Here is a 27,939-nt window from a genome sequence, read left to right on the forward strand (position 1 = left end):
GCAACCAAGGGCTTTTCTTGCAGAATGACAGCAACGCAAATGCTGCGTCAACTAAGGGTAATTTCATCTCTGCCATTACGGTCACGGTCGGGGCCTGAGAAACATATTCCGGAAGCAAGTATCGCTATTGAAGCCGACAGAAAAGTCGGAGGAATTCTTGCTCGGAGAGCAAGCTCTCCCGACCCAAAAGTGAAAGTGTCCTTTTTACACAGTTGTTGTGCGCTATTTGTTTTGTGGCAATTCTGTCCGCTCTCGTCTCCGAGCAAGTTCCGCCGCCGCCTGGCGGCCTTTCGAGTGTTACTTTATTCTTCACAGATGGCGCGGAACTCGTGAGTAGCGTTTGGCTACAGTTACATTAATGATGCCTGACCTCTGAGCTGTGGATATATGTTGGTGAACGAGGAACGGCCCGATCTGCGAGTGTCACGCTATCACGTGTACTATGCGTGAAAGTCACCGAACGTGACCCGACCATGCTGATCTCCGATTTCCGAGCATTTCCTCGAGGTTCACAGTGACTTCCGTTACGCATCTGCACCATCTCCCGTCTGCTTCATTCCGGAGAGAGATTATGCCCCCAGAGAACCTTGTCCAGAACCTGTGCAGCTAGATACACCTTTAACTGTGAGTTTCAACTACACTGTTTTGGCGCCAAAGCAGGGGTAGTTTGCTCGCTCGCAGTCCAATCTTTGCGTCGGTTAAATCCAAGAGACTCCTTCCTTTGGTCGCCGTCTCCAGAATAAAGATCAGCACTACCGTTACGGTGACTTTCGCAGGTAGCGGGAGGTGCAAGTTTTGGATTCTTGAGCGCGATCTATTTATTGTCGTCCGGACTATCTTCATCGTCAATGGTGATTTGACAATTCATAGAACCCCTTTCTACTTGTTCATAACACGAAAACGTCTCATTGAAGAAATCCATTGTGTCTGACTCCCTGGGCCATAGGATACCGTCGTTGCTCATATACGTATCCACAGTGAGTATCAGGAAATCACTTTCCTACATTATTGCCTCGAGAATCTCAGTCTTACATGTTTTTCGGGGGTTATGTGTGTCGGTGGCGTCGCGGGCTTTAGTCGACGGTGGATCTGACGCCGCATCCAACCTTTCAATCATTAGGATACAGATTCCGTCCTGTTTAAGAGCTTTTCTTACTCATAGTCTTTTCAGAATTGTCCTGAGTACACCACGGCAACGAGCAAACTTTGCACTCCTTCACTCCTGAAGAGCCTACCCCCCATTACCCCCCGGAGGTTCGTCTAACATTACCGTTTTACCTGTCGCTTTTCTAACGAGAAATTGTCTAGTTGGGCAAAATAGTGAACCTATTCACGATGGCTGCTGAACGTGCACTACCAACTCCCCCTCTACCTTCATCACCGTTGGTATATCCTTTCCCATTTCCTACGAAACGCGATCCTGCTTTGCAACCCAATCCACATCCTTACGCTGTCAAGACCACCACTAGTGCACTCCTCACGCGGTCTAACTCATCCGGCCACAACGTTGCTGCGATGCACCATTACTACGTCCCTGTCTCACCTAACGCAAGCCGCAGTTCCGAACATGTCAAAGGTCATAGACCGTCCAAGTCGCAGCCCATTCATATATCTCCGTCTCGTTCTTCTCCCCGCCCCCTTCCCGTCCCACCTATTTTCCCCAGTTCCAGCCCCACTCGTTCGAATGGGCATCCCAGCGATGGTGGTGCGGGCGGGTATTCCAGTGCAGATGAGGCCCGTCCATGTTCGCGGCGCGCAAGGCGTGCTGACACTCTCCCTTCCTATACTTCACCTGATGTCTTTAGTCATCTTCCGGCTCTACTTGATGATCTTCCCTCCAACCCGAAGCTCTGGACCCCCGTGCAGCTGTCGTCATATCTGATGGCAGCGCTTCGTGTCACCTCTGCCGCGCGCCCCGGTGAGTCTGACTGTGTCCTTCCGACTCCCGTTGCAAAGGACATTGCAACTTTCTTGAGATCACGCATGGTCAGTGGTCGGACGTTCTTGAAGCTGAGCGATGAGGACTTGCAGAGGTATTTTTTTTGCTTGATTTGTACATTTACAAAGAGATTGATCTCATTTGACAGCATGGGTATGAATAAGAAGTGGCGCCAAGTTCTTCTTTCAGCATCGCATGATCTACGTCAGAACATGCTCAAGGGCCGTATCTGGGGAACGGAGGCCTCGCCCTCGTCCTCACCCGGCTCCGCCTCCCCCGCCATCCCCGTAGACGTCTTCTCCAACGGCCTCTACTCCTCCAGTGCTCCTGACCTATTGGCGGACGATATTGGAAGCGAGAGCGGAGGTTCCCCGACGCGCTATCGCAGCGGTCGCGTCAGAGGGATGGTCGAGTCGTTCGAGCGCAGCGGTAGCTTCAGCTCCGAAGGCAGTTTCGACGGGGACGAGGGTGGCAGAGTGCACCGCTCGCCCTCGAACATCGCGCGCTGGCTGCATAAGGAAGATCCCATCGACGAGGACCCGCTCCGCAGCTCGAGCCCAGTCTGCGGTGCGATGCAGGAAACTTTCGAGCCAACGATGGAGGAGCTCCTAGCAACCGAGCCTTCGGGCACGGACTCGACAGGTTCGTGGGGTGTCCGTGCGTGGGAGGAGATGGATCTTGCACCTAACGTTACGGTCAAGCGGGTAGCAGAGAATAGCGCGCCCAACGGGACCTGGGTAGAGACACCTCCGGAAAAGGATGCGATCGGGACGATCGTAGCGCTGGAAAATGGCGGCGGCAAGGGCAGCCACCACAGGAGGGGCCGAGAGGAGCGGCGCGTCGTAACTGCGATCTTTGCCCCTAGTGATGCGGGGACCGCATGCTCCGCCACCGAGTCGGAGAAGGAGGCTGCACCAGAGGCGGTGTCAGTGCTAGAAGCACGCGAGGCAGGCACTCAGACCGACGGCGTCGAGCGACCGTTGGAGACAGATTGGATCGTTCGAGAGAATATTCTCAGAGACGAATTGACGACCACTCGAGCGCTTCTTGAGACCTTCCGAGCGCGACTGGAGGCTGTGGAGCAGAAAGTTGCAGACCTGGAACAACGCGAACACGAGCGTGAAATGGAGGCGTCGCGAGCGACTAACGCGAAAACCAACGCACTTGTATCTGGAGATGCAGCATCCAGTGCAGAGGCATCATCTGAGCTCGTAGAGGTTGCATCGTCCTCCGTGGGAGCGGACAACACAACCTCAAGGGTGTCGCTTCTTCCGGCCGCTTTTCAACAATTCAAGCGGTCTCTTCCCATGGCTATTGGTCTTCCGTCCGCGCCCACAGATGATGACGACAACGCAGAACCTTCGTCGGTATCGGATTTGCCATCTTATGTCCTCCTCGTTGGTCTTGGTGTATGTGCTGTCGTGCTGCGTGTGGTGCTCAGGAAGGTAACAGGAAGGGGTGTCGGCCTGAAGCTGTAGTACTACTGTTCTTTTGCTATCACTGGACTACTCCACTTTTTTGATTATTCTGCTCAAAGATTCACTTCGACTGATCTGTTCGTTTTTCACACGATCGGCTTACTATCACGACTACGTTACGACCTCACGACCCTTCACGCACTTTCATGAACCATCAATGTATCCCAATCATCTTGTTCTCTGCTATGTGCTTATACTTCTTGGGCTCTCTTTTCGCACCTTGGTATAATAATAGGCAGCGCCAATGCTCTATATCACATCCGCAGAAGTCATGAGGTATGTTGTACAGTAAAAATCCAATCGATCGCACAGGCATGTACTGCACGGATCGACATGTTCGTGCCAGAAGCAGTGCGGACGAACTAGTAGGGGAAATACGTTGTGATCCGCGTCAAAGTCTGCAAAGAAGTCAGGGATGGTGATGTAGGCATTAAAGGCACCGACGTACCCAATAGCCTCCATGAGCAGGAAGCCAACAGTCGCCACGACCTGTCTAAAGATCTCAGCGGCAAGATAGAGGGAAATCGAAGGTTTAGCACGCACCAGCATAGAAATAATGCTAGCGGGAACACCATTTTTCAAGAAATCGACGTTTGTCAAGTACAATTGACCCATATCGTCCTCCTGGTTTGCGCTGACAGCGAGACATTGTCAGCGGAAGGTGCAGATAAGACTAATCATACAGTTCACTTACGCAGTTTGGTTTGGGAAGCCAGACACGGGCATTCCCATCCCCGTTGAACAAATAAGACCAGTGAGGAAAATCAGCAGATTTTGCCTATTGCCTGGCATGTTGCTCCCTACTTCCTTCGCGATGGGCACAAGTAGGACGCTCGCGATTGTGTGACTGATGAAGGTGGACACGACCTGCAGGTCAATAAACAGCATAAGCATAGTTACTAGCAGTCAAGACGTGAAAACTGACCAGGACGATGCATGACAAGACAAGAACGACGGTGTAGAAGGGGAGACCGTCGATGAGCCTACGAATGCCATCGTCCATTATCTGGAGCAAACCGCTGTTCGTAACACCCTTGCCAAGCGCGATGCCACCCATGGCCAAGAAGACAACCGTCCAGAGGAAACTCTCAAAGTCTTCCTGCTCAAAGTTAGCGTAGTACGGTGCAGCATAGACTCATAACGCGCCTTCTTGAGGACACCAGTGGAAAAAAAGGCGACAATGGGAATTATGGCAATGATGCCCATATCGCCCACTATAGGTTCCAGGTAGTGCTCGAAGATCCACAAACCAATGGTGATCACACAGATGATGCAGACCCAATATTGCTTTGTCGTAAATTTCTCCTTCGTACCACGTATCGCCCGGATTTCGATTTCGCCCTCGCCGTCGGGCGAACGTGCCGGTCGGTAGCTCACAAGGAGCAAGGCCCATATCAGGAGGATCGAGATGGCGGAGACAGGCAGGGCAACAATAAACCACTTTCCCCAATCTAATTGGGGGTCCATCTCTGCGAGCGCGATTAAGTTCTGAGGCGATGAAATTGGGGAACTCTGGCCACCAATATTGGCTGCAAGGGCGATAGCCAACTGCGTAACAACAGTTCAGTGATACGGAAGTTATTCATGAAGCATCAATATGACTTACTATCAAACACGGTGCAAACGACGACTTCGGTGGTAGGGTTCTGAGTATTGGCTTTACGCCAGTAATTTCATCAGCTGAATGACATTCCTAGCTTATATTGTAACATACCTGAATAAGGGAGAAGCACAAGGTCGGCGCAGCGACGTTGCTGTTATGTATGTTGAGCATCTACCCAGGGAGGCGTGGGGTAGAACGGCATACCTAATCCACATGCTCGCAAAGCACGCCACGAACATGAAAGCAAGAAGTACTACACTCGGTCGCGTACCGGCAAAACTGAGCACCTTCGTGATTAACACACGATCAATCGCAGTCTTGCTCAATGCCGAGGCAATAGTGAAGCCTCCTATGAGCAACATGATTGTTGGTGAAAACATCACCGAGAAGATGTACCTTACGATGTGTAAGAGAACCACTTCAAATAACGACAAGCAGACTGCTCACTTAGTGGCTTCGGGTGTGGTTAAGCGCTCTTCCCCATTCGCAGAGCGGAGAGTACGTAGACAGACCAACAGCAAGGGAACAAGTATTGAGGTAACGAAGAGTGGGATAGCCTCCGTAGCCCACAAGATAGTGGCGAAGACCAGGACAGCAAGACATCTACTCGCTTCTACACCCTCCACAGTTTCCACATTGAGCAGGACGACGAAAACGACGATGGAGACAACAAGGTAAAGCTGTTTTGCCGTGAGTTTCAAACGGCCAGCCGGTGTCTTCAGGTCGAGTAAACCTTGCTCAGGTTCGAGTAGAAGACTACCACCACCAAGTGCAGTCGTCCCACCGTCTGGCTCGCCTCTCCGCGCCTGCCCAATCATTTGGCGCCACACAGTGTCGCGCTCCCAGGCGATGTGCTCCCGCTGATGCAACTTCAACTGTCTCTGAGCAGTAAAATGATCACCTCGCGTGACGCACTTGGCGTAGAGATCTAGTAACCGATTAATGGTAGCGTTTAGCCGGTCCTTGGAGCCCTGTGTAAACGGGGACGCTTGTTCGACAACGTCATGCAAGTAATGGTCCTGTAAATGGCTCTCTGTGACCTTATCGTACCTAGGATAAAGACTGTGAGTGGAGATGATGAATGCACGAGAGAATAGTTTAACTTCTTCAAAATCTTGCGAAATCCCGAGTAGTTGAGCTCAACGTAAGACTTCAGCGATGTTATCGAGACGTAGAGATTTGTGATCCGCCGCTTGAACAGCAGCTGGATGTCCCGCGCATAATTGTTCTTCGCTGTCCAAACTGTGTCCGACGATGACACCGCGTCTCGTAAGCGGTTGAACTTGTTCGCGAGGCTACGTGTCGCCGTGTTTATCGGTGACCTGGATACTGAGGGACCACCAGCTTGCTCGTTCGCGGTGGACCGGAGTGAAGCAATGCTCGCTTCCAGTTCCGCGTGGTCATCACTCGATGATATGCTATACCTCCGAGTCACAGTTGCATCAGGTTTAGCATTGCTCCCTACCCATAACTGAGTCTCGAGCGCTCGCGCACGTTAACATGAGAGACCCACCTATGCCGGAACTCACAGATCTTGCGTGGCGACGACGGCGAGCAGGTGAGAGTGTGCGCTCCCTGCTGATCATCGGACTGTTGGGATCGAAGTCGTCGTCATCTTCATCCTCGTCATCCTCGTCTAATGAGCCATTCATGTATTGATGTCCGGCGTCCGGGCCAACCTCCTCCTGTTGTTGGACAAGGCGTTCCAATGCCGCGACTTCGGTCATGAGCTCTTTCTCCTGCGTCTCGTAAAATGAACAGATTTTCTTGAGTTCCATATCAAGCAGAGGAGTAAAAACCGCATCGGTAGACAAGGACGATGAGGCGCCTATCAGCGAAGTCTCCTCATTCGCCTCGAGGTCGTGATACGAGTCATGGATTCCGGCCTGCTGTTTCTCGAGTTGGTAAACATACTTCTTGAGTGTGTCGTACCTTGAAAGGTTCGGTTCAGCACCATGGCCGTTATAACACGAATACTTACGCGATGTATTCGTCCCACCACTCTGCAACTGCGTTGAACTTCAGGGAAGAACTGGAGACATATGAAATATGTCCTCTACACCGTAACTGAGATGGACACACCTGAATTTCATAGCAAAAGCTGTGACGTCAAATCCACTTGGACGGTGAAACGCCCTTAGAGGAATGTTCTCCGAAATATTCGTGCTGGAGTGTGCGTCACTAATTGTGACCAAGTTCAGAGCTGTGTTGAGTGGAACGCAATGCGACAGTCGTCCAAGCCAGGCTTGAGGTCTGAGAAGCTCCAGGATGCTGAAGGTAAAGGTCTGACGAATTTGCAGCTGAATTGGTATGCGTTACATACAGCTGCACTGGCCATTACGTAAGCCCCAGAAGGTAATTAACCGTAAGACTACCATAAGAGAACCCAGGACGAGCGCTTTTCCTCCTCCCTGCCCCGTCACAACGTCAGGCTTTCAGGTTTCGTTCGAACAAGTGACATGAATTTCAGTGACCCTTCTCTTCAAGCGAAGCTTCATCAATTAGCTGCCGACGCGGACACAGGAGGAGGCAGGTACGCGACCTCCCTCCATCTATAAGCCCCTCGAAAACCTATGTATTGTGACTTCGTCTAACTTGCTGATCTACTCCAGGCCTTTGAAAGATCTGTTAGCCAGGTGTGTGGTGGTGATGTATTTTCTCACTGTTGCTGACTTTGCTGACTTCGAGTGCACGTAGCAATGACCAGCTCAAAGGAGTGGAGTCGCAACGTCTGCGAACATATTTCACTTCGCACAGCATGGAGCCGTCCCGGGACCTGGATTCATTCGGCGGTATGCTGTTGATGGGAGAACTCGAACGTATCAAGGCCGACTATGCCAATCGCGTCTCTAGGATACAATCCAGAGCTGGATCCGAAGAGGCGGCGCGTGAAGGAGCAGCCAAAGAGTTGTTTGCCCTACATTGGGGTCCGACGCGCGTACCAATTTACAACCTTCTCCTTCTGTCCACCCTCATTTACTCGCCCTGCCGTTCAAAGCATTTGGCGATTGCTCGCTGGCTCATCACCGAGGCTGAAGTTCCAGTAGACGGTACGGACCTTTCGGGCTCTACGGCATTGTACCATGCCATTTCGACAAAACCGTCATTTGATACCGAGTATGGCCAAATATTACATGACGCCGGTGCCTCTGTAAATCACAGAAACCGGTACGGAGGTACGGCGGCGCATGAAATGTCCTTGATTTGGCAACCGCAGAACAAAAGTCTCGTTGAGCGGGCGGCGGATGGCCTCAAGTGGTACCTCGATCACGGTGGCAACATTGATATTAAGGACAACGACGGAATGTCGGTGCGCTTTGCAGTTGATTCCACCCGCAAGCTCGTCCTACGGGGAATTACCGACATGGCGATATGGGACGTCGTGGACAAAGAAGACAAGCGGAGGAAGAGATTGGGCAACAAATGCTGCACGTTCTGTGGGAGAGAGCCTGAAGGCGACGTCAAGTTATTACTCTGTTCGCAATGCAAGTCAGCCAGTTACTGTGCACCGCCAAGGAAGTGTCAGAAGCAGGATTGGCCAAGGCATAAGGAGGCGTGCAAGCAATTCAAATCTGCGGGACAGGGCATGACTTACCTTGGAGTAAACTTAGGATGGTGAGTCTACAGCTGGACACATTTACGCACTGGCCTCTTGCTGATGTCCTGATGCCAAACGTAGACTTTCTTTTTCATTGTGCCTCTGAAAAGTAGCGTGTATACACATCTGATCATGCTACACTAACGTTGACTGGATATGGTTCTTGTCACGTACTGGTGAGTCCTTCTCACCTTGCCACGGGTATAATTGTAGACATGGATAATAATTGAGTTTGATACAGCGATGCAGTAAGCCCTGTCAGTTTCAATAGCTCCCGGTCCTTGAGCCCTTTCCCGATTGTGGCGCAGCTTTTCTTGCTACAGGAGTCCAATGGTTTCTGTTCGTGTTCCCGCAGAATGTGTTTTTGCGTATACAATTCTAGTAAGATGAGACCGTTCAAAGAACATGTCGCTATTGGAAAAGGATGTTCGTCGGGTGCTTCGTCGCAGTGTACCGGGGCATGGGTGATCGCGGGTCACGGTGTGTTCGTTCTACAGCACCGGTTGTTCTCCTGACATTTGTTGCACTCTTGGGTTCTTTTTGATACTTCCTCTCGCGCTCGTTTCTACGTACTTCTGTCAAAATCTGCTTGGAAGCATCCATTACACCTACTAATTTGGAAATGCACCATCCCGATCGTACCTCAACTTCAATCCAGATGCGGGGTAAGTAGCTGTCACGATAACGTTGATGTATCTCCTGCTTGCAGGAGATAAATACGATGTAAACGTTTCAACCTTGAAGCTTTGAAGCTTGAGCGCTGAGCGCTGAGCACTGACTTACCCCAGCATCTCTACCAGCTGTGCACAATGACGGTGAGTAACTACATCAGCAAAAGTCAAATCTGCTTAACCTCCTTATTGCCTTATTTAAGGAAAAATAAGGCAATCTCCCACCTTATTTTTGCTTATTTCTCCTTATTTGTTCTTTTTCCTCTTTATAAGGAAAATAAGGAAGAATAAGAAGGAATAAGAAGAAGGATTGTCTTACTTCTCCTTATTAAGGCAGATAAGGAGGCTAAGCAGATTTGACTTTTCCTGATGTAGTCACTCTAGGATCTGCTCTTTGCCATCTACTTACCGGCCCATTCAAAGGTGGGCAAATTGAACTTGATGACCAAGTATTGACACAGATCCCAGGTGGTGAGAGACAAGGCGAGATGGGTAGTTACCAGTTCTCTTCAAGTCGATAGTTCGGCACTGTGGAGGTTGACTTTGGTCATGACAAGTGGATGCCATCCTGAAAGATATCCAACAGGTGGAGGATGTAGGCATTTTAGTGAAGAATCTGCGAAAGGTAACCCAGACTCTTTTACTACTGTCTACTGATGCTTCTTCGTATTTGCAGATCAAGTGTGTCATCTACTTTTCCTCATTTTATCGTAGTTCATGAGTACATTGCTCACCTTACAGCATTGGCACTGATTCTCTCGTTGCATACAGATATGGGCCTGGAAGAATTCGCTTGGCCATTTGTGAAAAGCCTTTCAGGAGACAGAATTGCACAGAGGTCTTGTGGGATACCTTGCGATCTTCACTAGAAACTGATCAACAGGCTCCCAACAGACTGCGTGCATCAGGAGATGTAAAATGACTGACAAAAACACATCTTTATTGTCTTGCTCTGAGTAACATGGTATTATTCCATAGACAGACTGACAGATATGGAAACAGAGACTGACATGCTCTGCCATGGACTGACCTGTGCCAAACAAGTCACGTCGGCATCAATGCCGAGCAATTTGGACCCCAGGTACCTTGAGACTCACACAGGATTTCCATTTTACCCGCTTTTTGCTCGTGCACATTTTCAATCTATGTTTCACATTAATGTATTTATACTGGCCAGAGTTACAGGAAATATAGTATTAACCGGGTCAGAATGGGAAGCACTGGACACGAGAAGTGCTGGATGCGGACACAAGAAGCCTCGCCGGTGTGCGAAGCTCCAATTAAAAACGTTCAGAGGAAGTCAGGGTGAATGAAGCAAGGCCGCCAAAGGGCGCCGTGTCACCAAGCAGTAGCCTCATCGATGCTCCGGATGCCCTGGATGCGAGAGGATTAGCTCAAAAATGTCCAGAGGAGGTCTGGGTGAATTAGCAGGAGCACCACGAAGCGTGCGGTAGCCTCATGGACATGACGCGAGATACAGACACGTCACGATGCTGAGAGAACGAGGATCTGACAATTAATGAAGACTGTGCAATGACTTGGGGGGAATGACAGGATCGAGATGGGAGAGAATCACGACGTGGCGGGCACCAAGGTGAGGACGCGGTGACACGGGTTCACAGGCGCGTGCCGTGAGCGGGTCACTGAGAAATGAGAGGTTAGAATGGGTGGTAGTGGGCCGCTGCGAGGTGCTGTGGTCATGGGCTCGAGCAGGAGGCTAGATGGGCAGCTGCGGGTGGCTTCACATTGACCGTGCAAGGAGCTATCAGGATGAGGTGATGACATGGCACAAAAAGAAGCTATCTCATGCCTCATGGGGATGACAGGTGGGTCGCTTCACAAAGAATGACAGTGGTAGTAGTGATATCAGGCAGGTGGAAGACTTTGCTGTGTCACTTTGGGATCACGCCGGATAGTGGTGATGAAACAGCTAGTGACTTCATGGTGGGCTTCACGAAGGCTGGTGGATAGTGGTGGCGATAGGGGTGTGAACGGCGGGAATGACCTCGGTGTGCGAAGAGCAGTGACAGTGGTGGTGACATAGCACAAACGGGCATGCACCTGATGGGGATTACATGGCAGATCACATCGCGAAGGACAGTAATGACGGAGGATAGTGGTGAGAGGGCACAAGGATGATGATAGCCCGGGTGATGACGGTGGTGACAGTCAATAATGGTGCTCCCGCAGTGACAGCAGTGGATGGTGATGGTGGTGGTGACAGGGCAAAAGACGGGGTGCGGCAGTGATGTCAGAGCGCGGAGATGCAGAGGGAAAGGTAGGATTGGTGGACGGTGACGGTGGCGACAGGGCAAAAGGCAGTGATGGCGACGGTAGTAGTAACATGGCCAAAGACAGTGACAGCGACAGTGGTAGTGACATGGCCAAAGACGTTGACAGCGATGGTGGTGGTGACAGCGCAAGAGACAGTGACGGTGCCCTCACACCTGGTGGGATGAGGTGGTGACGTCGCACGGGCATGGGAGGCAGCGTAGTGGGGGCGCGCGGTGCAGTGTCATACGAGAGTTCACACCCCAGCCATTGTTCCCGAGGGTAGGTCCGGCAGAGGCATTGCTCGGTGTTGGTGATGGTATTTAAGGATTATAAAATGGCGAGGAGTGCTGAGCCTTGGGCACCACTGGCATGAATTGAGTCCCATATTGAGGTCTGCCTCGGCATCGTGGCCCTTGCCATAGACCCACCGAGTGCTGAGGGTGTATCTGTCCGACTGTAGACAGTGCTGGCATGAGATTCCGGATGTCATACGGGGTGAGCATGTCCATTTTGTTGGTAATGCACACGAGGTGCCACAGCCTTCTTCGCCTGGTCAACTTCAGCTTGCAAATGCACAAGCTGTCCTTCAAGCTTCAAGTGTAGCGGTCTGATCGGGCAGTTTGCTCAGACACACTGTTAGCACGAAAGACAGACGTACTTTCATGGCCAAACTTACCTTGTCCAGGTGTTCCTCCGTGTTGTGTCTCACTCTGTGGGATATTCACCGTCAAGCCGCAAGTGCACCTGCTGTACTTCATCCAACAGGGACTGAGTGGCCTCGAGATCGCTCTTGTATTGTTTGGCAAGTCTCTCCCATTCTACCACCCACTGCTGATCCTGTGCGAGACTTTGATGAGAGCTCTGAGCCACCTTCTCGTGGCTGATTGATTGAGACTGATATGGCACTCAGTCATAACAAGGTCCAGTGTGTCCAGAAGCTGCAAGATGCGCCTGCACGAGATCTGTGGTGTTTAGAAGTGCAAGGTCTGAAGAGTTGTGGCAGTTAGAGGTGGCAGGAGTTACAGGTAGTGACAAGGTGGCAGTTAGAGGAGTGGCGCAGGGCAGAGAGCAGTATGCGCGATTCGGCAGGTGCACCCGGTGGATCAATTGGCAGAGGTTGTGCCGTCACCGCCATTTCACATCTGCAGTGCTCTGCCAGTGAGAAGTGCAACTGAGATCAACATTAGTCAAGGATGTTTTCTGAAGCATGATCATGTACTAGGATCAATTTACTGGATATTTGGCTTCATGAAAGCATAAGCTACCCACTGTTCTCCTCATCTGAGAAGTCCGCAAAAATTTGAACATCCGGTTCTCCCTCTTCCCCCTCGTCCTCTGAGAATGCTGGCAATTCGGCAAGGTTCAGCAGCAGAGGGACAAAGTCTTCAGGATCCCTGTCCATTTGTGTTTGCACAGATGCCGCAAAATTGGGGAGAAAGGGTAGCTGATGAAAAGTGTGGAGGAGTGCACTGTAGACACCCCAGAACGTATCGGAGGACACTGCCGGTTGTCTGAGTCCATCGTAAAGTTGTCGGGAGAGCGCTACAAATTCTGGCAGTGTGAGCTGGAAAATTGGATGATCAGGAGGTGCCCATCTCAGCTCAAACTCGTCAAGGAGCTCTGAGGGCACAAGGATCTGGTGATGGGACAGATCTTAGGAGGTGCGACTTTCTCTTGTATTAAGACATGACTTAGACCTTAAAATCCCGAGTATTGTATTTTTCTGGTTTCGCTGTAATAAGATCAGGGATTCTGTGAGGTAGAATCTTGGTTTTATCTGCATGTCGGGGGCTACTGTTGAGTCGTTTCATGAATGCATCCAACTCGGCTTGCAGCCACGATATAGCAAGATAGATGAAGACCAATCTACAGAACTGGTCAGTCTATATATCTAGACAGTGGAGAGAAAGGGTGTGACTTCTCCAGTGCATTGCGAGGATCGTAGAGACCCTGATTGAGCCCTTCATCTAGAATGGTCTCAAACCCTGGTGTCCAGCCACGACACAAGACCATCCAAATGATCTTAGGCTTGACGTTCGAGCCCTTCCACATCCACCTGTGTTGCAGGGTACCTTCAAGTGAAGGATCTAGCTAATGATGAATCTCTGTGTGACAGTTAGCAGTGCTGAAGTTCTCTGTGCCCGGATCACTCTGTGTAATCATTGGGATGCCTGAAATTGAATATGGGTGCTACTGTGCATTACAGCTTCATTGCAATATTGACGTACCTCCTGCCTTTCATGCCGCTTCAAGGTAGTTATGAGCCACCAGTCGAGGATTCCGATTGTTCCACCAAATTTTTAACCAGAGAATGCACCTGGCATAAGGCTCAACACCAACATGCAAGAATAAACCAAATCGTTTCCACTTGTCATGCTGGTCAAATGTCCAGATGTCATTGACACCTGCTGACCAAAATCGCTTCCGCTTGAAGTGCTTTGCTTTGTGTTCATTCACGGTGGCAGGTTCTGTGATCCTGAAGTAGTCCCGGAGCATATCTCTGAAGATCAGATGGTCAATGGAAACACAGCAGGATCTTAATCATGGGTGGACGCACTCAGGTACTCTCATCTTATAATCTTGTTTCAACACCATGACCATTTTTCGAGCACCCATCTTCGGAAATCGTTTTCATATCTTGGCGACTGCTGTCTGAATGGTCTCGAATGTATGCTTCTGTTGACGTGTACTCTTCAATCCCCACATCAGGAAAACCCAACTTTTTCTTAGGGACTTATTTAGACTTTGGGGTCTGACAACCCTTATCTAAGTCCATAAGTGTTGAAATAAGTCTCAATAAGTCGAATTTCAGACACTCAGGGAATATGCCTTAGGCCCTTTTTGTCCTTATGCCCTTAAATAAGGACTATAAGTCCATTTAAGTTATATAAGTGTTCTCTTAAGGAAAAGTGGGGTTTTCCTGATGCATTTCTTTCTCAATTTCTTGAGCGACGACAGGCTGCCAATTTGGATCAGAAATCGAACTCCGGGGCTTTGCCGAGCGAATGTGATGGATACCTGAATCCGTACTTTGATGTATCAATGTGGTCTCTGACATTCTCCAGCACTTGATTGTCATCGAGAAGCAAGTCGAAGTAATATTCAACCAATGGTCTGAGTTCATCCTCAGGAGCTAACATACCAGATGGGTAAAATCAGGTAAGCAACCAGGTGAATCGGCTGGTAGAAAACTGCTTACGCAATGGTTTATGCTGGTTAGGCATGGTCACCAAGCAAGTGCTCATTTGCGAGCTGCAGGAGGAGTGTTAATGAATGTTAATGTCAGCGGAGATATTATTTAGTTCAATTTGAGCATCGGGTTTAGTTCAATTCAGGACTCTGGCGTGACGCGGTGAGTTTAACTTCGGCTGAGTCACACTGAAGTCTTAATAACTTCAGCACCACTGTACAGAAGCATCAGCTCAGTAATTAGTTGAGGGGGCGAATATATATGCATCAATTGATAGGCCTTGACTGTGTAGCAGTCGATGCGGTGGATTTCTGTCAAAAAAGTCAATTCGCAAAATATGTTTTTCTTCTTTTTGCGGATGGTACGCAGACAGAAATAATTGCCGCTCATTTTTCCTCTCCTCTACCATCATCTCCTGCCTATGCGATAGATGGAACAGGGGAATTCCCAAGGTCCCTATCTGGAGGGCTCCTTGGCTGCAGATTTCTCTTGTCAAAATGGCAGAAAAGCGGTCATTTGTGCTCAGTCTGAGTGCGAGCAGACCTACTTCCCGCCCGGGACCCCTCTTTATTATATCCATAGTAATGACAGGGAAGTGGAGGGCTGCTTCGTGTGTGAGAGCTGTCAGAACTACTACTTGGGCAAAACTGGAACACGACGTCGAGGTAAGGCTCCATTTATTTACACATTTGTCATCCCAAGTTCTGAGGATATCACTCTGCAGATGACCCCAGACACCTGCAATCTGGGAGTTCGAGGGGCAATGATCAAATATCAGCAGTTAATCCAGCTCAGAATGCTGCAAATATCCATCGTGAGATTGCTCTTGCGCAGCGTGGAAGTCAGACTCTGCTTTCCTCCCAGCTCTCCGACGACATTGACAATATTTCTCCAATAGATTCCAGAGCAGCGGTGCAACCGTTGGGTATCGCGCTCAGGGGTTTAGCCAGCGTGCAGGTCCCTGCTGTTCGTGTCACTCCGGGCCCTGTCATTGTAATGCCGGGAGCAGGTGTCATGGCCCCTCCTCTTCTCACACATCCCGTGCCTTTTGGCTACACTATGAACCACCTTCTGTATAATGATCAACACAAGCAAGTTCAGCAGAAGGCGTATGCAAGCAGTATTGAGCTGATTGTTGTCCGCATATCATTGGTGATTATGCCTGCGGGCAAGATCAAGCACCAGCTCGTTGGAGTATGCAGGGCACTCTGTTTGACTAAACCACTCTGCTGACGGCACATTATCTATCAGGATTTACACAATACAATCAGCGATGTTGATGTTCACATCAGCACAACGGCCTTGAAGATGAAATGTTTTCAGCTGCTATATATGCGGTGGCTGAAGTATTCCTGCAGATTTACACTCAACCCCGGTGACCTCATTCTGCATGACAAGGACTGGGAAAAACTCGAGCTCTTGATTCCTGATGAAAACGTGATTGCTCGGGATTTTTTCAAGCCTGACAAGAAGGGGGTCATCAAGTTCCATGCTGGAAGGGGTGTACACATACTCCTGCATATCCCGAATGACGTCTACCGAAAGTATCTCATGCATGAGGAGGAAATCGAGATGGGGTTCCTGACAGGGGCAGAGAAGCAACAGAAGAAGGAGAAGGCCGAGAGCATGAGAGGCAGTGGCCCTGTCAACCAGGTGCGCTTGTTGTGAACTGGCCTACTGCAAACATCAATCTGATTCACCCAAGGCCGAGTGTGCAGTACCGCGTGTCACGAGTCAGCCACATGGAATCGATGTTCCTGCGGGTGCAGTCAATTCATTATCCACTGCTGGTGCTTCTACGGAGATACTACCTACAGATCATGGTTCTGGAGACCTGGAGTGAACATCGACTGACTGCGAGAAGAGCATATGTGAAGGGCAATGATGAAAGATATGTTAGAGTGGATGAGTCTACACAGCAGCCTCGATGCACCCTGCACCGTGTACTGCACCGCATGTTGTGTAGTGGGACATGGGGCGAACATTGACCGACCGCGAGAAGGATAATGATGACAGTGTCGGACCATGCACAGAACCCTTTCCAAGGCCTCCGCAGAGGACCGACACCAACGCGAACTGCGATTCCATGCTTTGCGATGAGATGACCTGCAGGCAGTGAGCAGCAACAACCAAAGCAGCAAGAAAAGCACATAACGTATTGACACCGACTCGACAGCTCCCACCGAGCCAAGGAATGTGCAGGTGCATCTAGACAGTTCACGCGTGGTGTGGAACATGCACAGGGATACTTGGTAAGCTCCTTGGCCTCCCATTTGACAGCGTCCAGGGTCCCGACACCGAGCGGTGCCTCTGGTGGAGATGCCGATGAAACCGAAAGATGACAGCCCAATGATCGTCGAGACAGTGTCAGAGTGTGCTAAGCGCGGGCACGAACACTCAGGCGATCTCACAGTCGCATGAGGGCTCAGGGGAACCTCTGCGTCCAAGGCCCTTTCGTGGACATGCTGCACCTGTGGAGATCTTGCCCAGGAGGCTCAGGCATTGACCATGGGGCCTGAAGCAGTACGGCCTGTAGACCTCGTCGGGATGTAGCAGGTTAGTGGATAAAGTGCACAGTCAGCACTGCACTCCGTGGCGTACAAAAAGCCCATGGATAACATGCCAAAAAGGAACACGATTCATGAGAAGACCGTTGTGAGGCAGACTGCAGCAGAGATGCTCACCTCAGCACCAGTGAAGGGGGTGCAGCCACTCACTGTGGAAAATCTTGTGGTAGATGCCGGTGATGCCGCTCTGCACCTGCACGGCCTGGATGATGCTCTGGGACAAGGCGATGCCGTCAAACTAGGTGGAGACCTTGGCCTGGCAATTTGCGACGAAGTCGGTGAAGGGCATGAGGGTGGCAAATAGCCAGACGGAGAGGAAGAGGAGGATGCACGGCGTGCAGAGGCAGAGATGAGGGTGGTGAGGAGGGCACAGATGACGGTGTTGACAACGCCCGAGTTGAAGATGTCGGAGGTGTCAATGGACACGGATACGCCGGCAGCTGTGCTGTGGCGGAGTTTGTTCTTCTGCCGCATGGACTTGACCAGGGCATCGATGCCGACGCTCATGCCTAGGATACAGAACGCAGTCGCGAGCATGAGGGAAAAGAGCTGCGCATCTTTGAGAGGAGCAGACATGGCGAGAGAAGGGCGGGGTACATCCATGAAGGACGAACACTGAGCGGGACTTTATAGATCCATCACAGATGACGAAGTACAAGCCCAGGCAGGGAAGGTGAGTGGGCAGCCGTGAAAATATTACTGTCACTCAACAGTGGGCAAGTACATTGATCAATGCAGTTGAGTTCTAGTGAGTTCAGGGTCCCGTAGCTGGAATGAATCAACAATAACTGATGCTGCACACCACGTCATCCCACTTTGCATGCACGACGATGAAATTTGGGTCTAAGCGAACAGAATGAGGTGAGTATATTGTCCATCCTGGCAAATCGAGGATACCTACGTCTCAGACAAGCCGCAATGGCTCACCATCACATCTCTTCGAACAGTGGACATAGGCGCAAGACCTCACCTACTGGAGATCCATCACCGATCACACGAGAGCTGGCTTCGGTGGGGAGACTTGTGAACTGTGGGTGCTGTGTGCTCTCCCTTCGAGCGAACCATTGGAGGCATCCACAGTGGAAAGAACATTGCACTGAGCTCGAGCATCACTTACAACCCATGTGCTCGATCGGGCTCCCCTCACCTTTGCACAGCTCGGCAAACTGAATGTGACCGACGAGCAGTTCTTCACTTTTACTATGCATCTTATGAATACAATATCCAGTTTCTCTTGCGCGCGAGCACAGCTCCTGCTGTGCTCTTAGACCTCTGTGCAGAGAAATGTGCACTTCAAATATATGCCATAGCTGTTTACAAATACTTCACATCACTAAACTAAAACCACCCAAGGTACTCAGGGTCTTGACATCAGCTAAAGCAGCATGGCCAAACAAAGGTGTGCCGACAGAGCATGTTAGTCTCTGTTTCCATAGACAGAGGATGTCTATCTGCCATGCTTCACGAGGTGGATGACCCATCCAGGAGGGATGAAGGATATAAGGCTTTCTCACGTTCTGCTTATTTTTGGGTTCAAATCCCATGATAAATGTTCAACTGTGGTACATCTGAAATTTAAGCACCAGAAACTGAATGATGAGCCCCAGTGGAAAATGCATATTGTGAGATCGCAGCAAGTCGCACGAGGTCGTGGCTGTAACCAGCTGCGACCAGCCGTGAAAATTTGGACTATATGCGATCTTGCGCGAGCCCAATCAAACGTGGTCGCAGGCTAGCACAGTGCCAAGCGGGAGAATCGAGGCATTTTGCATCTAGTTGAATATTAAGCTGCTGTATAATAATTGTATTGTCGTGATTTAATACACTGTGACTACACTCGACATCGTGTGAGCACCCTCGCCATCGTGCGAGCTCCTGCGACATCGCGCAATTTACTTCGACCTGCTCTGCTCACACCCCCACCCCCGCTCTCACCCCTGCCTCCACCCCCACCCCCGTTCCTGCCCCCACCCCCACTTCTGCCCATACCCCCGCCCTCGCACCTACACACCCCTGCATGCACGCGCACGCCCATCCCCCTGCCCATGCATGCACCCGCGCAATCGCACACATCTGCACTCCCTGCATTCACCGTCGTCCCCGTTTTCACACCTGGATGCTGCCCAACACCTGTAATATAAGTAGAGTTAGTGAATATGTGTCATAGCATAGATAAAAAATGAGATAAGGTAGAGAGGTCCGCTACAAAGTCAGTGCAAGCACAGCTGTTCATGCTCAGGCTGACTGGATAGTCGAGGTCATCCAGACGGCTTCTCGCACTCGAAGTGTGCATAAAGGCCCGGCGAGCTCATTAGTCGGGGTCATTGGAAGAGAGATGTGTGACCGCGGAGCCTGCTACAGGGGGGGGGGGGGTTTGGACGCTGCAAACAAACCTTTCGCAGTGCAAGATGATCGCCTCGGTGCGCTCGGTCCTCGCTCGGTCCATGTGCCCCCCCGCTGCGCACCCAAATATTGATTCTCTGACCCCATATTTCCCGGTATATGTGCCAGAAGTCGATGTGCCATGTCCGCATCCACATCCTTGTACTCACCTGGTCATCCTAACTTGCCCCATCCCCCCACTTCTCAACTTCTCGATGCGGGTCATGTCTATCGTGCATGTCAGGGTCGCGAATCAGCGAATGTGGTGCACGGACAGGACTGCTCGGATGTCTTCATTTGGCTTTGGAGCCTGGAATGCGGTGCGCGTACCGTGCCCAGCCGCTTGAGATTGAGGGGCTAGTCAGTGCCCCCCAATTGAAGGCGCAGATGGAAAGATCATGGGGATCTCAATGAATGTGGATAGTATTGGATTGCCTTCTTATCGGAAGATTAGCATAACATGATCCACACTTGCACGTAGAAAAGCAGGCAGTACTTACTACCGTAATCAGCAGCAATGCTGCAAGTACACCAGAGGGGGTCTCTTGACCATCTGATAAGTAAATTTAAGGACATTTCAAGTGCCTGGATGCCTGACACAGAAACTGTCACCATACCTCGTCAATAGGGGCACATCAGAGGATTACAGTCAGGAAGACGAACACACATTCACATAGTCCGGATGTGTCGCAATGCGCACCACGCGTGCACCAGAAAGCAGTGCAAACTTGTTCTCCCGGAACTGCTGCGAGATTAGACAGGGAATGAGATGTAGAACAGTTCGCACTGTGCAGGGTGTGGGCAGCTGTGCGCACTCGAGCTTGGCATGACCATCACATTGAGGCAGAGAAGGCTGTTGAGCCACTTCTCGACAGTGTCTTTGGCCGCATATAAAATCGGCGTCTTGAGCTTGCAGTGTGCATGCTTTTGGCGGTGCCTTGACGATGGGCTTCTTGAAGCTCGAGCTTACCGCTGCATCGTCTTCGCCCGCGGCGGTGTCTTTAGTACGCGAGGGGTGGGTGCTCTCATGGAGCTGTTGGATGAGCTTGAGTGAGAGTAATCGGCCGGTATAATAAGCATCGTGCTCTGGAGGTCAGAGCGACTGGATGCAGGAGGACAAGAGCACAGATGTGGTGGCGATATGAGTACGGTGACGCGTCCATGTCTCTGTCACATGATGAGCTCGGTGTGGGTGCAAAGAGATGATATAAGTGCAAGTACACTGGGCACAAGTACAACATATAGTATATAGCTAATCGAGACACGCGTGCAGGCAAAATTCGACAGATGGCGGCCTTACGTCGAGCAAAGTGCAATTCAGACGAGACATGGTACAGGATCAACGCGTCAAATCACAGGATGTCTCGCACGTGTTCGACCAGGTGAGATCTGGTTTGACCGCTTGCGATAGTCCAAGTCAAGCCGCGATCTGGTGCATCTTGGTTCGTTCTTGGAATATGCGTTTTTCACTGGGGATGAGCACTAAGTATCAGCCTATGAGATGCACAGAGGCCGTACAACAGACATAGTCTTCATCAGGAAATTGGGCGAGGTCTGGTGTAGGCAGGTAGAGTTGACCAGACGTCGATAAGAGTGGCGACTGTTTACAAGTGTATATAACAGCTTCTAAATAAGGAACAGGCTTGCATGGCGTCGATCAGACCCCACAACTAAGGTGCACTGCTAACCATGTCTTATGTCTCAGGCACCAGGACAACCGCTGCATAATCTGGAACGCACAGGCTGCCGCCTCGCCGATGGTCGTCAATCAGCGCTGACCATCTCTATCACCGGAGCCGTTATCTGGCAAGGATATCGTCGCCGCTGGCCGTTGCTTGAGTTCAGCGAGTGTGTCTCAGCGAACCGGAAACTTACCTTAAATGGCTCAGAGCCCCAAGCAGGTGGTGTGGTTCCTCTCGATGACTTGGATGAGAGCAGGACACCATCCAGTCTCCTCCCTTGTGCCAATACTTGAGACTGCTTTCAAGTCTTGCCATCAAGGTACTATGTAGTGTGAGTAATGCATAATTTCCGTGGGCTCATTCAAATTCTGATTCTGCTGCTGAACCTGCCGCCAAGCATTCAGCAGTATATTAGCACCAATGAGTACAGCACGTACTGAATAGAGGCCAATTAACCGTAAAATTTTCTCATTGTGAACGGACGAAAACGTGTTATTGCATGTCTCCATTTCCGCCGATCGAGCAGTGCTACGGCTGAGCTATGTGACCGAGCGCTTGTGTAGTAGGTGTGTCTCAATTTATAGAAGTCTTGACAGATCCTGACCTTCTCTGTTTTTGACCATCCCAATGTCCCTTCCACACAAGTGTATATGTCACAGCTCTTTCACAAGCGAAGGTGGCCTGCAACGACACCAAAATTGATGCCAGACCTACATTACTTACCAAAGTGCCATACTGGACGAGGTGCACGCAGCTCGGATGGCAGCAGGACCACCGCGAAAAAGGCAATGCCTGCTGAACCAGCAGATGTTGCTGGGCCCACCCTCGGGCACAGGTGTTGCAGGACCCAGTGGCATGCATGAAGTGCCTGCTGCAGTGCTAGGTTTATCAGTATGTGCACGCATTCAGTGGCTAGCTCTCTTACTGATTCACAACTTCCATCACATCTCTCAGGACATGCACATGGAGGCCAATACACCAGTAGCGGAGGAATTCACTTCGCCGATTGACGCAAATGTTGCAGAAGTGCAGGCAATTGAAGCCCTGCCCATTCCTCCACTGCTCACTTCATCTGGACGTCCCATTCGTACCAATTGCAACCAGCTTCCTGCACGCTATCGTGATGTGATACCTGAAGGACCTACATGCATGTCGCAACCAGAGGAGATGCGCGAGCTAGGCGAAGAGCCCACAAGTGCACCGCTCGGGACACCAGTGTCCGAGCTGTACATGCCAAACCTGGTCAGAAGCCTGCCCAATTCATTCAGCCTGGTCCATCAGTACTTGCATGTCCCTCTGCGAGATCCAGATGATGGAGTGTCGGTGGAGAACCTAGTGATTGGACAGGCTCCAAGGGATGAATCCGATGATTACACCATTGCGTCACTGTCACCAGCACCACATTTATTTGGCCCATATCCAAATAAGTCATCATATCTACTTGGATGGTGGTATTGGAATGGAAGTATGACAAAGTCGAAGTCCGATTTCAAGGATCTGCTTGCCGTGCTTTCAAACCCACGGTTTACTGTCTTGGACCTGGTCGGTACCAAGTGGGACATAATAGATCATCAACTTGGCGATAGCGGGCCTAGCACGATCTTCAATGCACGAGACGGGTGGCGCGAGACATTGGTAGTGATCAGCATACCTTCGGGGCAAAGGGGCGTGCCTCCTGCAGATTTCAAGATTTCAGGAATATTTTACTGCCCCCTGGAAGAGGTGACTCGGGCTGTATTCGAGAGCACAGCAGCAGCAACGTTCCACTTTGAGCTGTACACACTCCTTTGACAGCCGTCTGGCATGGATGCATGAGAAGAAGAGGTGTACGGTGAATTGTACTCTTCTGCTGTCTTTCACCAGATGCATCTTGATTTACAGTCGAGTCCGCCTGAGCCTGGGTGCAAGTTGCCATGAGCTATCGCTGCGATGATGCTGTGGTCCGATTCTACTCATCTTGCAGAGTTCGGGAATGCATCACTATGGCCTATATATCTACTGTTTGGGAACCAGTCCAAGTATGAGCGTGGTAAGCCAAGTTCACGCACTTGCCATCATATTGCATACATCCCAAAGGTGAGCTCCAGGATCATTGATGCAAAACGAGAGTGCTAAGATGTCAGTCCAGTTGCCTGATAATGTACAGGATTTCATTTACACACATTTTGGTAAAGAGCCATCAAAACAGTTACTCACTCATTGCCATCGAGAGCTCATGCATGCCATCTGGAAATTGCTCCTGGGAGACCGGTTCGAAGAAGCATGCCATCATGGTATTGTTGTGATGTGTGGAGATGGCATCCTGCGACAGCTGTATCTGCGCCTATTCACTTACTCAGCAGATTACCCAGAAAAGTGTGTGTCTTATTGCTTCTAGGGAAGCAATTCTAATATTGTATCATCAGGGTGCTTCTGGCAACTGTTCGTGACATGGGAGCTTGCCCGTGCCCACGATGTATGATTCCCAAGGTGAAGATTAATCAGCTAGGCACTGCGGCGGACATGCGACAATGGCAGATGCATAGGCGTGTTGATGATGAAGATCGATGGTGAAAGGTCACACAAGCATGCAGGTTTATTTACGAGCTCGGGTTTGCAGTCAACAGTACAGCAGTTGAGAACCTCCTTCAGGCAGAGTCTTGGGTACCAACTGAGGTACGTGCAATCACTAGATGCATGTATGGCCACAGTTGCTCATGTTCATCAACAGAATGCTTTCGCCGAAAGATTGGCCGAGTTTCTGACGAATTTGTTTGTGATTTTACTGCCAGACCTCTTGCACGAGTGGGAGATCGGAGTATGGAAGGCAATAGTGATGCATTTAGTTAGAATTCTGATTGCCGCAAAGGGTGGCAAGGTGCAGAAATTTGATGCACGGTGAGTCGCAATCAATTGGTTCCCTTTCGGTACTGAACACTCGCCAGGTTTCGTCAAGTACCCATTTTTGGGCGTGATACAATCCGTCAGTTCGATTCCAATGTCTCCGAGTTCAAGAAACTTGCTGCCCACAATTACGAAGATATATTGCAGGCCAGTCATCTTATTCTGTACCCAGTGTGTTGTTTGTCTTCACACTTATTGTACTTGTTTAGTGCATCATCCCCATTTTTAAAGGGCTATTGCCGAGCCCACATAATGAAATTGTGCACGATGTTCTGTTCACTGCAGCATACCTCCATGGGTTGCACAAGCTGTGCATGTATATGGAGCGCACTGTCAGCATTGTGGAGGTGGTGACTGCTGACTTCGGGCAGATTCTGCAGCATTTCCAAGCGGTCACCTGCCAGGATTTTGAGACTAAGGAACTGCCGAGGGAGACTGCTGCCCGTGTATGACATGCTGCCAAAAACATGAGCTCCAGAGCTCCTCCGGTGAACACCATAGGTGGAATTCGACAGCCTACAGCAGACTCCTCGATAGGTAGAGCGAAGAAGGAATTCAATATGGATATGTTTAAGCTCCATTCCTTCGGTGATTACCCCTGGTATATTCACACCTATGGCACCACCGATTCCTACACCACACAGATTGTAGGTCCTCACTCACGCTGGATGGATGAAAACTGATGCATAGTATGATATGAGAGTGAAACTGAACATCGAAGGTCAAAGACCCATTTTGAACGCACAAGCAAGAAGAATTTCACTGCCCAACTGGCTAGTATTGAATGTTGCGAGACTCATCTACATGAGCTTGATGAGCGAGTTGCTGATGCTATGGCTTCCACTGCAGAGTCATCGCTGCATTCTGCACCCAGGCCTTACATGGACCCAGACATGCTGCCTGCTGCAGCACATCTCCACCATGTTATCGCAGTCTCCCAGAAGACCATTGTGCATATTGGACCCTGGCTGCGACGTAATCTCGGTGATCCAGTGATTCAGGTAGTGCATGTCACAGACCAGATGTTATTGTATTGACCATCATCACCTCAGGGGTTCCTCCATAAGCTCAAGAACCATATTCTTGAGATCTTCCACCCACGCCGACCAGCTGAAGGTCCACGCATATGGACTGAGGGTGATCGTGATTCGGTGGTCATCAAGGATAATCGCATGTACAGCCATCAGACCATGACTCTTAACTACACCACCTATGACGTTCGTCGTAAGCAAGACACGATCAATCCTTCAACTGATCGCCGAGACATTATGGTTTTGGCAGATAATAATGACCGTCATGCACATCCATTCTGGTATACATGGGTGCTTGGCATCTTTCATATTAATGCGGTTGACCTCAGCTCCCATTCCAAGGAGATTCCCAAATGTGTTAAGTTCCTTCTTGTGCGCTGGTTGGGGGAGGACCCGGATTGGCATGGGGGTTGGCACTCACGACGCCTGAATCGTGTGGGGTTCATACTAATCTCCAATGATGGTGCATTTGGAGTGCTAGACCCTTCAGATGTCCTGCGGGCATGCCATCTCATACCAGCATTCACATTAGGATGCACAAATAATCTTCTTAATTCATCACGGCTTGCATGGTGGGAGGGTGAGAAGGATGATTGGGATCGATTTTATGTAAACTGGTGAGAATGCATCTGCTCTGGGATATTCTATACTGAAATAATGTTCAGATTTGTGGATCGAGACATGATGATGCACTACATGGGCTGCAGTGTAGGACACAAGCAAGGTCTCAGCACCACTGTGTCAGAGGCAGCAATCCCACCGGCTTCTATAGACATTGCACCAGAGTCCCTGGACGGTGGCATCATTGATAAGGAACCTGTTACCATGTCAGCAGCATCCTCTCCATTCTTTATGGTGGCTGTGGCTGAAGGCGAGACTAACCAAGAGATCGAGAAAGAGGTTCAGGTCCATGGGTCCGAGGAGAGCTCTGTGTCGTCTGAGGATGAGTCCTCAGATGAGGGCACTTCTGAATTGGACGTTGACTATGCTGATTTGTGACAAATGAATGAGCTTGTTGAATATCACAATATTCATGTTGACAGCGGCTTTGTGCTCATTCCCCTGCCTTGCACAGCCAAAGGGATCGAACTTCCGTGCCGATGTTTGTCATCCATTCAAGGCACTTGGCCAGATAGCATTGTCCTAGGCCCGCCAGGTATTTGCTATTACACACTACATGTGATCACTGTTTTGAACGCATCACAGATCATTATCTCATTGAACATTCAACACCAGCAAAATGTGACCACACCCTGCTGTGGTACATAAGCTGCTGTACAGGCTCCTGTGGTCCCGAACCTCGCACAGCTCCTCATCTCTGCAATTCTGTCATCTGCCGTCATGTCTACCCTCACTGGTATTCTCACCCCTACGATGGTTGTCAACATGACTCCAGCAGTGGATTCCAATGCTAGCGCGACAGGTCCCTTAACCCAAGGCAGCAAATGGCCCCTCATCGACATCAATTTCACCGAGAACGGATGTGCAAAGAAGGGCAAATTGGACCCTAAACTGGCAGTGCTCCACCGCCATGGCAAACATTTCGCTTGCATGGTTGAGGGATTCACACTCATGGCCGTCATCATCAACGAAGGCATCGCTCATGACAATGCAAGCAAAGGGCCTGACACCGAGGCAAGCTTTGATCCAGAGTGAGTGATGACACTTCACGCAGCTCTCTGGATGCGTCTGTGCCACCCACAGGTGTAACCGCAACTGATTAGCATACCAGAGGTTAAATGATATGATTCCTGATGTTGTTGAGGATCTCTTCTATGGCAACGCCGATGCTAAGGAGATTGCCACTGTGGTATGTACTTATGCATTGTATACCACATCTGCGATACTGACATTCTAATGTGATACTAAGCTACAAGATGGTATGGCGTCCGCGCGCTCTGATGATACATCCAGCTTGAAGGAAGCCGTCGTCACCTGGTTGCGCAAGGATATCGCAATGTCAGGGAAGGATCTCAATCCGAAGTGCAAGCCGGGCCGAGGCTTCAATCATCCAGTAACGGGTGCGCTTCTTTGTCCAGCAGCATTAGATTATGGTGATCCTGGGTAAGTTTTCAATCCCATACATGATGATTGTGGACCGAGGCATTGGACACCTCTCTAGAGTTCAGCAGGCTCTGAAAGAGCACACCGCTGTGATTGACAGCTCTCCTATTGATGGCACACACTGGCCCACTTTCGTATATGCCGGTACATATAATCCTGATCTGCCTTGGGTCGGAATGCTGCGCGGGTCTCTCCTGGTATGAGTACGTGTCAACTTTACTTTACACTGTCTTCTGAATAACATATTTTCAGACATTCATACACATTTTCTTGGGCCCGTCGCTGGCCAACTACAATGACAAGGAGCATGCGATTGATGAGAACATTATGCCTGAATCACCCAATCAATCCACTCGCTGTGGTAATGCCGAGATGAATGGAATGACGGCAGTGACACGAGCCCATTCAGCCAATATATACCCAAACATCCATATAACCGAGGTGGAATATTTTGTGTAAATTTCCATAAAACTGAGTGTTGGCCAAGAATATAATATAGGATGGAGATATAGGGTTGGCCAAGATAAGTAGGCTATATAGGCTAAGTTGCATATTTGGGAGTTAGCCAAGGGAGGTG

At 50.2% G+C, this 27,939-nt stretch overlaps 8 protein-coding genes across 8 annotated transcripts; 5 read left to right on the forward strand and 3 right to left on the reverse strand.

The window, feature by feature from the left end:
• Nucleotides 1–1,335: 1,335 nt before the first annotated feature.
• SCP_1800790 (hypothetical protein) lies at nucleotides 1,336–3,417 on the forward strand (the record flags this gene model as incomplete). The annotated part of the gene is made up of 2 exons (XM_027765169.1): nucleotides 1,336–2,033; nucleotides 2,088–3,417. 2 exons carry the CDS (start codon nucleotides 1,336–1,338, stop codon nucleotides 3,415–3,417), a joined length of 2,028 nt encoding a protein of 675 aa, XP_027620970.1.
• Nucleotides 3,418–3,808: 391 nt separating this feature from the next.
• SCP_1800800 (Uncharacterized transporter) lies at nucleotides 3,809–7,113 on the reverse strand (the record flags this gene model as incomplete). Its single annotated transcript, XM_027765170.1, has 14 exons — nucleotides 3,809–3,815; nucleotides 3,866–3,906; nucleotides 3,961–4,051; nucleotides 4,112–4,284; nucleotides 4,343–4,516; nucleotides 4,564–4,965; nucleotides 5,024–5,074; nucleotides 5,132–5,171; nucleotides 5,225–5,416; nucleotides 5,468–6,070; nucleotides 6,124–6,481; nucleotides 6,534–6,952; nucleotides 7,002–7,052; nucleotides 7,103–7,113. The coding sequence occupies 14 exons, from the start codon at nucleotides 7,111–7,113 to the stop codon at nucleotides 3,809–3,811; spliced, it is 2,613 nt and encodes an 870-aa protein (XP_027620971.1).
• A 665-nt stretch (nucleotides 7,114–7,778) lies between these two features.
• SCP_1800810 (hypothetical protein) lies at nucleotides 7,779–8,639 on the forward strand (the record flags this gene model as incomplete). Its single annotated transcript, XM_027765171.1, has 1 exon — nucleotides 7,779–8,639. One exon carries the CDS (start codon nucleotides 7,779–7,781, stop codon nucleotides 8,637–8,639), a length of 861 nt encoding a protein of 286 aa, XP_027620972.1.
• A 4,185-nt stretch (nucleotides 8,640–12,824) lies between these two features.
• On the reverse strand, nucleotides 12,825–13,615 carry SCP_1800820 (hypothetical protein; the record flags this gene model as incomplete). Its single annotated transcript, XM_027765172.1, has 3 exons — nucleotides 12,825–13,199; nucleotides 13,261–13,429; nucleotides 13,482–13,615. 3 exons carry the CDS (start codon nucleotides 13,613–13,615, stop codon nucleotides 12,825–12,827), a joined length of 678 nt encoding a protein of 225 aa, XP_027620973.1.
• A 1,568-nt stretch (nucleotides 13,616–15,183) lies between these two features.
• Nucleotides 15,184–16,596, forward strand: SCP_1800830 (hypothetical protein; the record flags this gene model as incomplete). The annotated part of the gene is made up of 4 exons (XM_027765173.1): nucleotides 15,184–15,418; nucleotides 15,478–15,947; nucleotides 16,005–16,406; nucleotides 16,459–16,596. 4 exons carry the CDS (start codon nucleotides 15,184–15,186, stop codon nucleotides 16,594–16,596), a joined length of 1,245 nt encoding a protein of 414 aa, XP_027620974.1.
• A 957-nt stretch (nucleotides 16,597–17,553) lies between these two features.
• Nucleotides 17,554–17,896, reverse strand: SCP_1800840 (hypothetical protein; the record flags this gene model as incomplete). The annotated part of the gene is made up of 2 exons (XM_027765174.1): nucleotides 17,554–17,576; nucleotides 17,653–17,896. The coding sequence occupies 2 exons, from the start codon at nucleotides 17,894–17,896 to the stop codon at nucleotides 17,554–17,556; spliced, it is 267 nt and encodes an 88-aa protein (XP_027620975.1).
• Nucleotides 17,897–22,191: 4,295 nt separating this feature from the next.
• On the forward strand, nucleotides 22,192–23,175 carry SCP_1800850 (hypothetical protein; the record flags this gene model as incomplete). The annotated part of the gene is made up of 2 exons (XM_027765175.1): nucleotides 22,192–22,275; nucleotides 22,339–23,175. 2 exons carry the CDS (start codon nucleotides 22,192–22,194, stop codon nucleotides 23,173–23,175), a joined length of 921 nt encoding a protein of 306 aa, XP_027620976.1.
• A 3,464-nt stretch (nucleotides 23,176–26,639) lies between these two features.
• On the forward strand, nucleotides 26,640–27,821 carry SCP_1800860 (hypothetical protein; the record flags this gene model as incomplete). The annotated part of the gene is made up of 5 exons (XM_027765176.1): nucleotides 26,640–26,950; nucleotides 27,033–27,108; nucleotides 27,169–27,362; nucleotides 27,421–27,559; nucleotides 27,615–27,821. The coding sequence occupies 5 exons, from the start codon at nucleotides 26,640–26,642 to the stop codon at nucleotides 27,819–27,821; spliced, it is 927 nt and encodes a 308-aa protein (XP_027620977.1).
• Between the last annotated feature and the right edge of the window lie 118 nt (nucleotides 27,822–27,939).

This window comes from Sparassis crispa (genome assembly GCF_003851025.1).
Source record: "Sparassis crispa DNA, contig_000017F, whole genome shotgun sequence".
NCBI classification, from domain to species: domain Eukaryota; kingdom Fungi; phylum Basidiomycota; class Agaricomycetes; order Polyporales; family Sparassidaceae; genus Sparassis; species Sparassis crispa.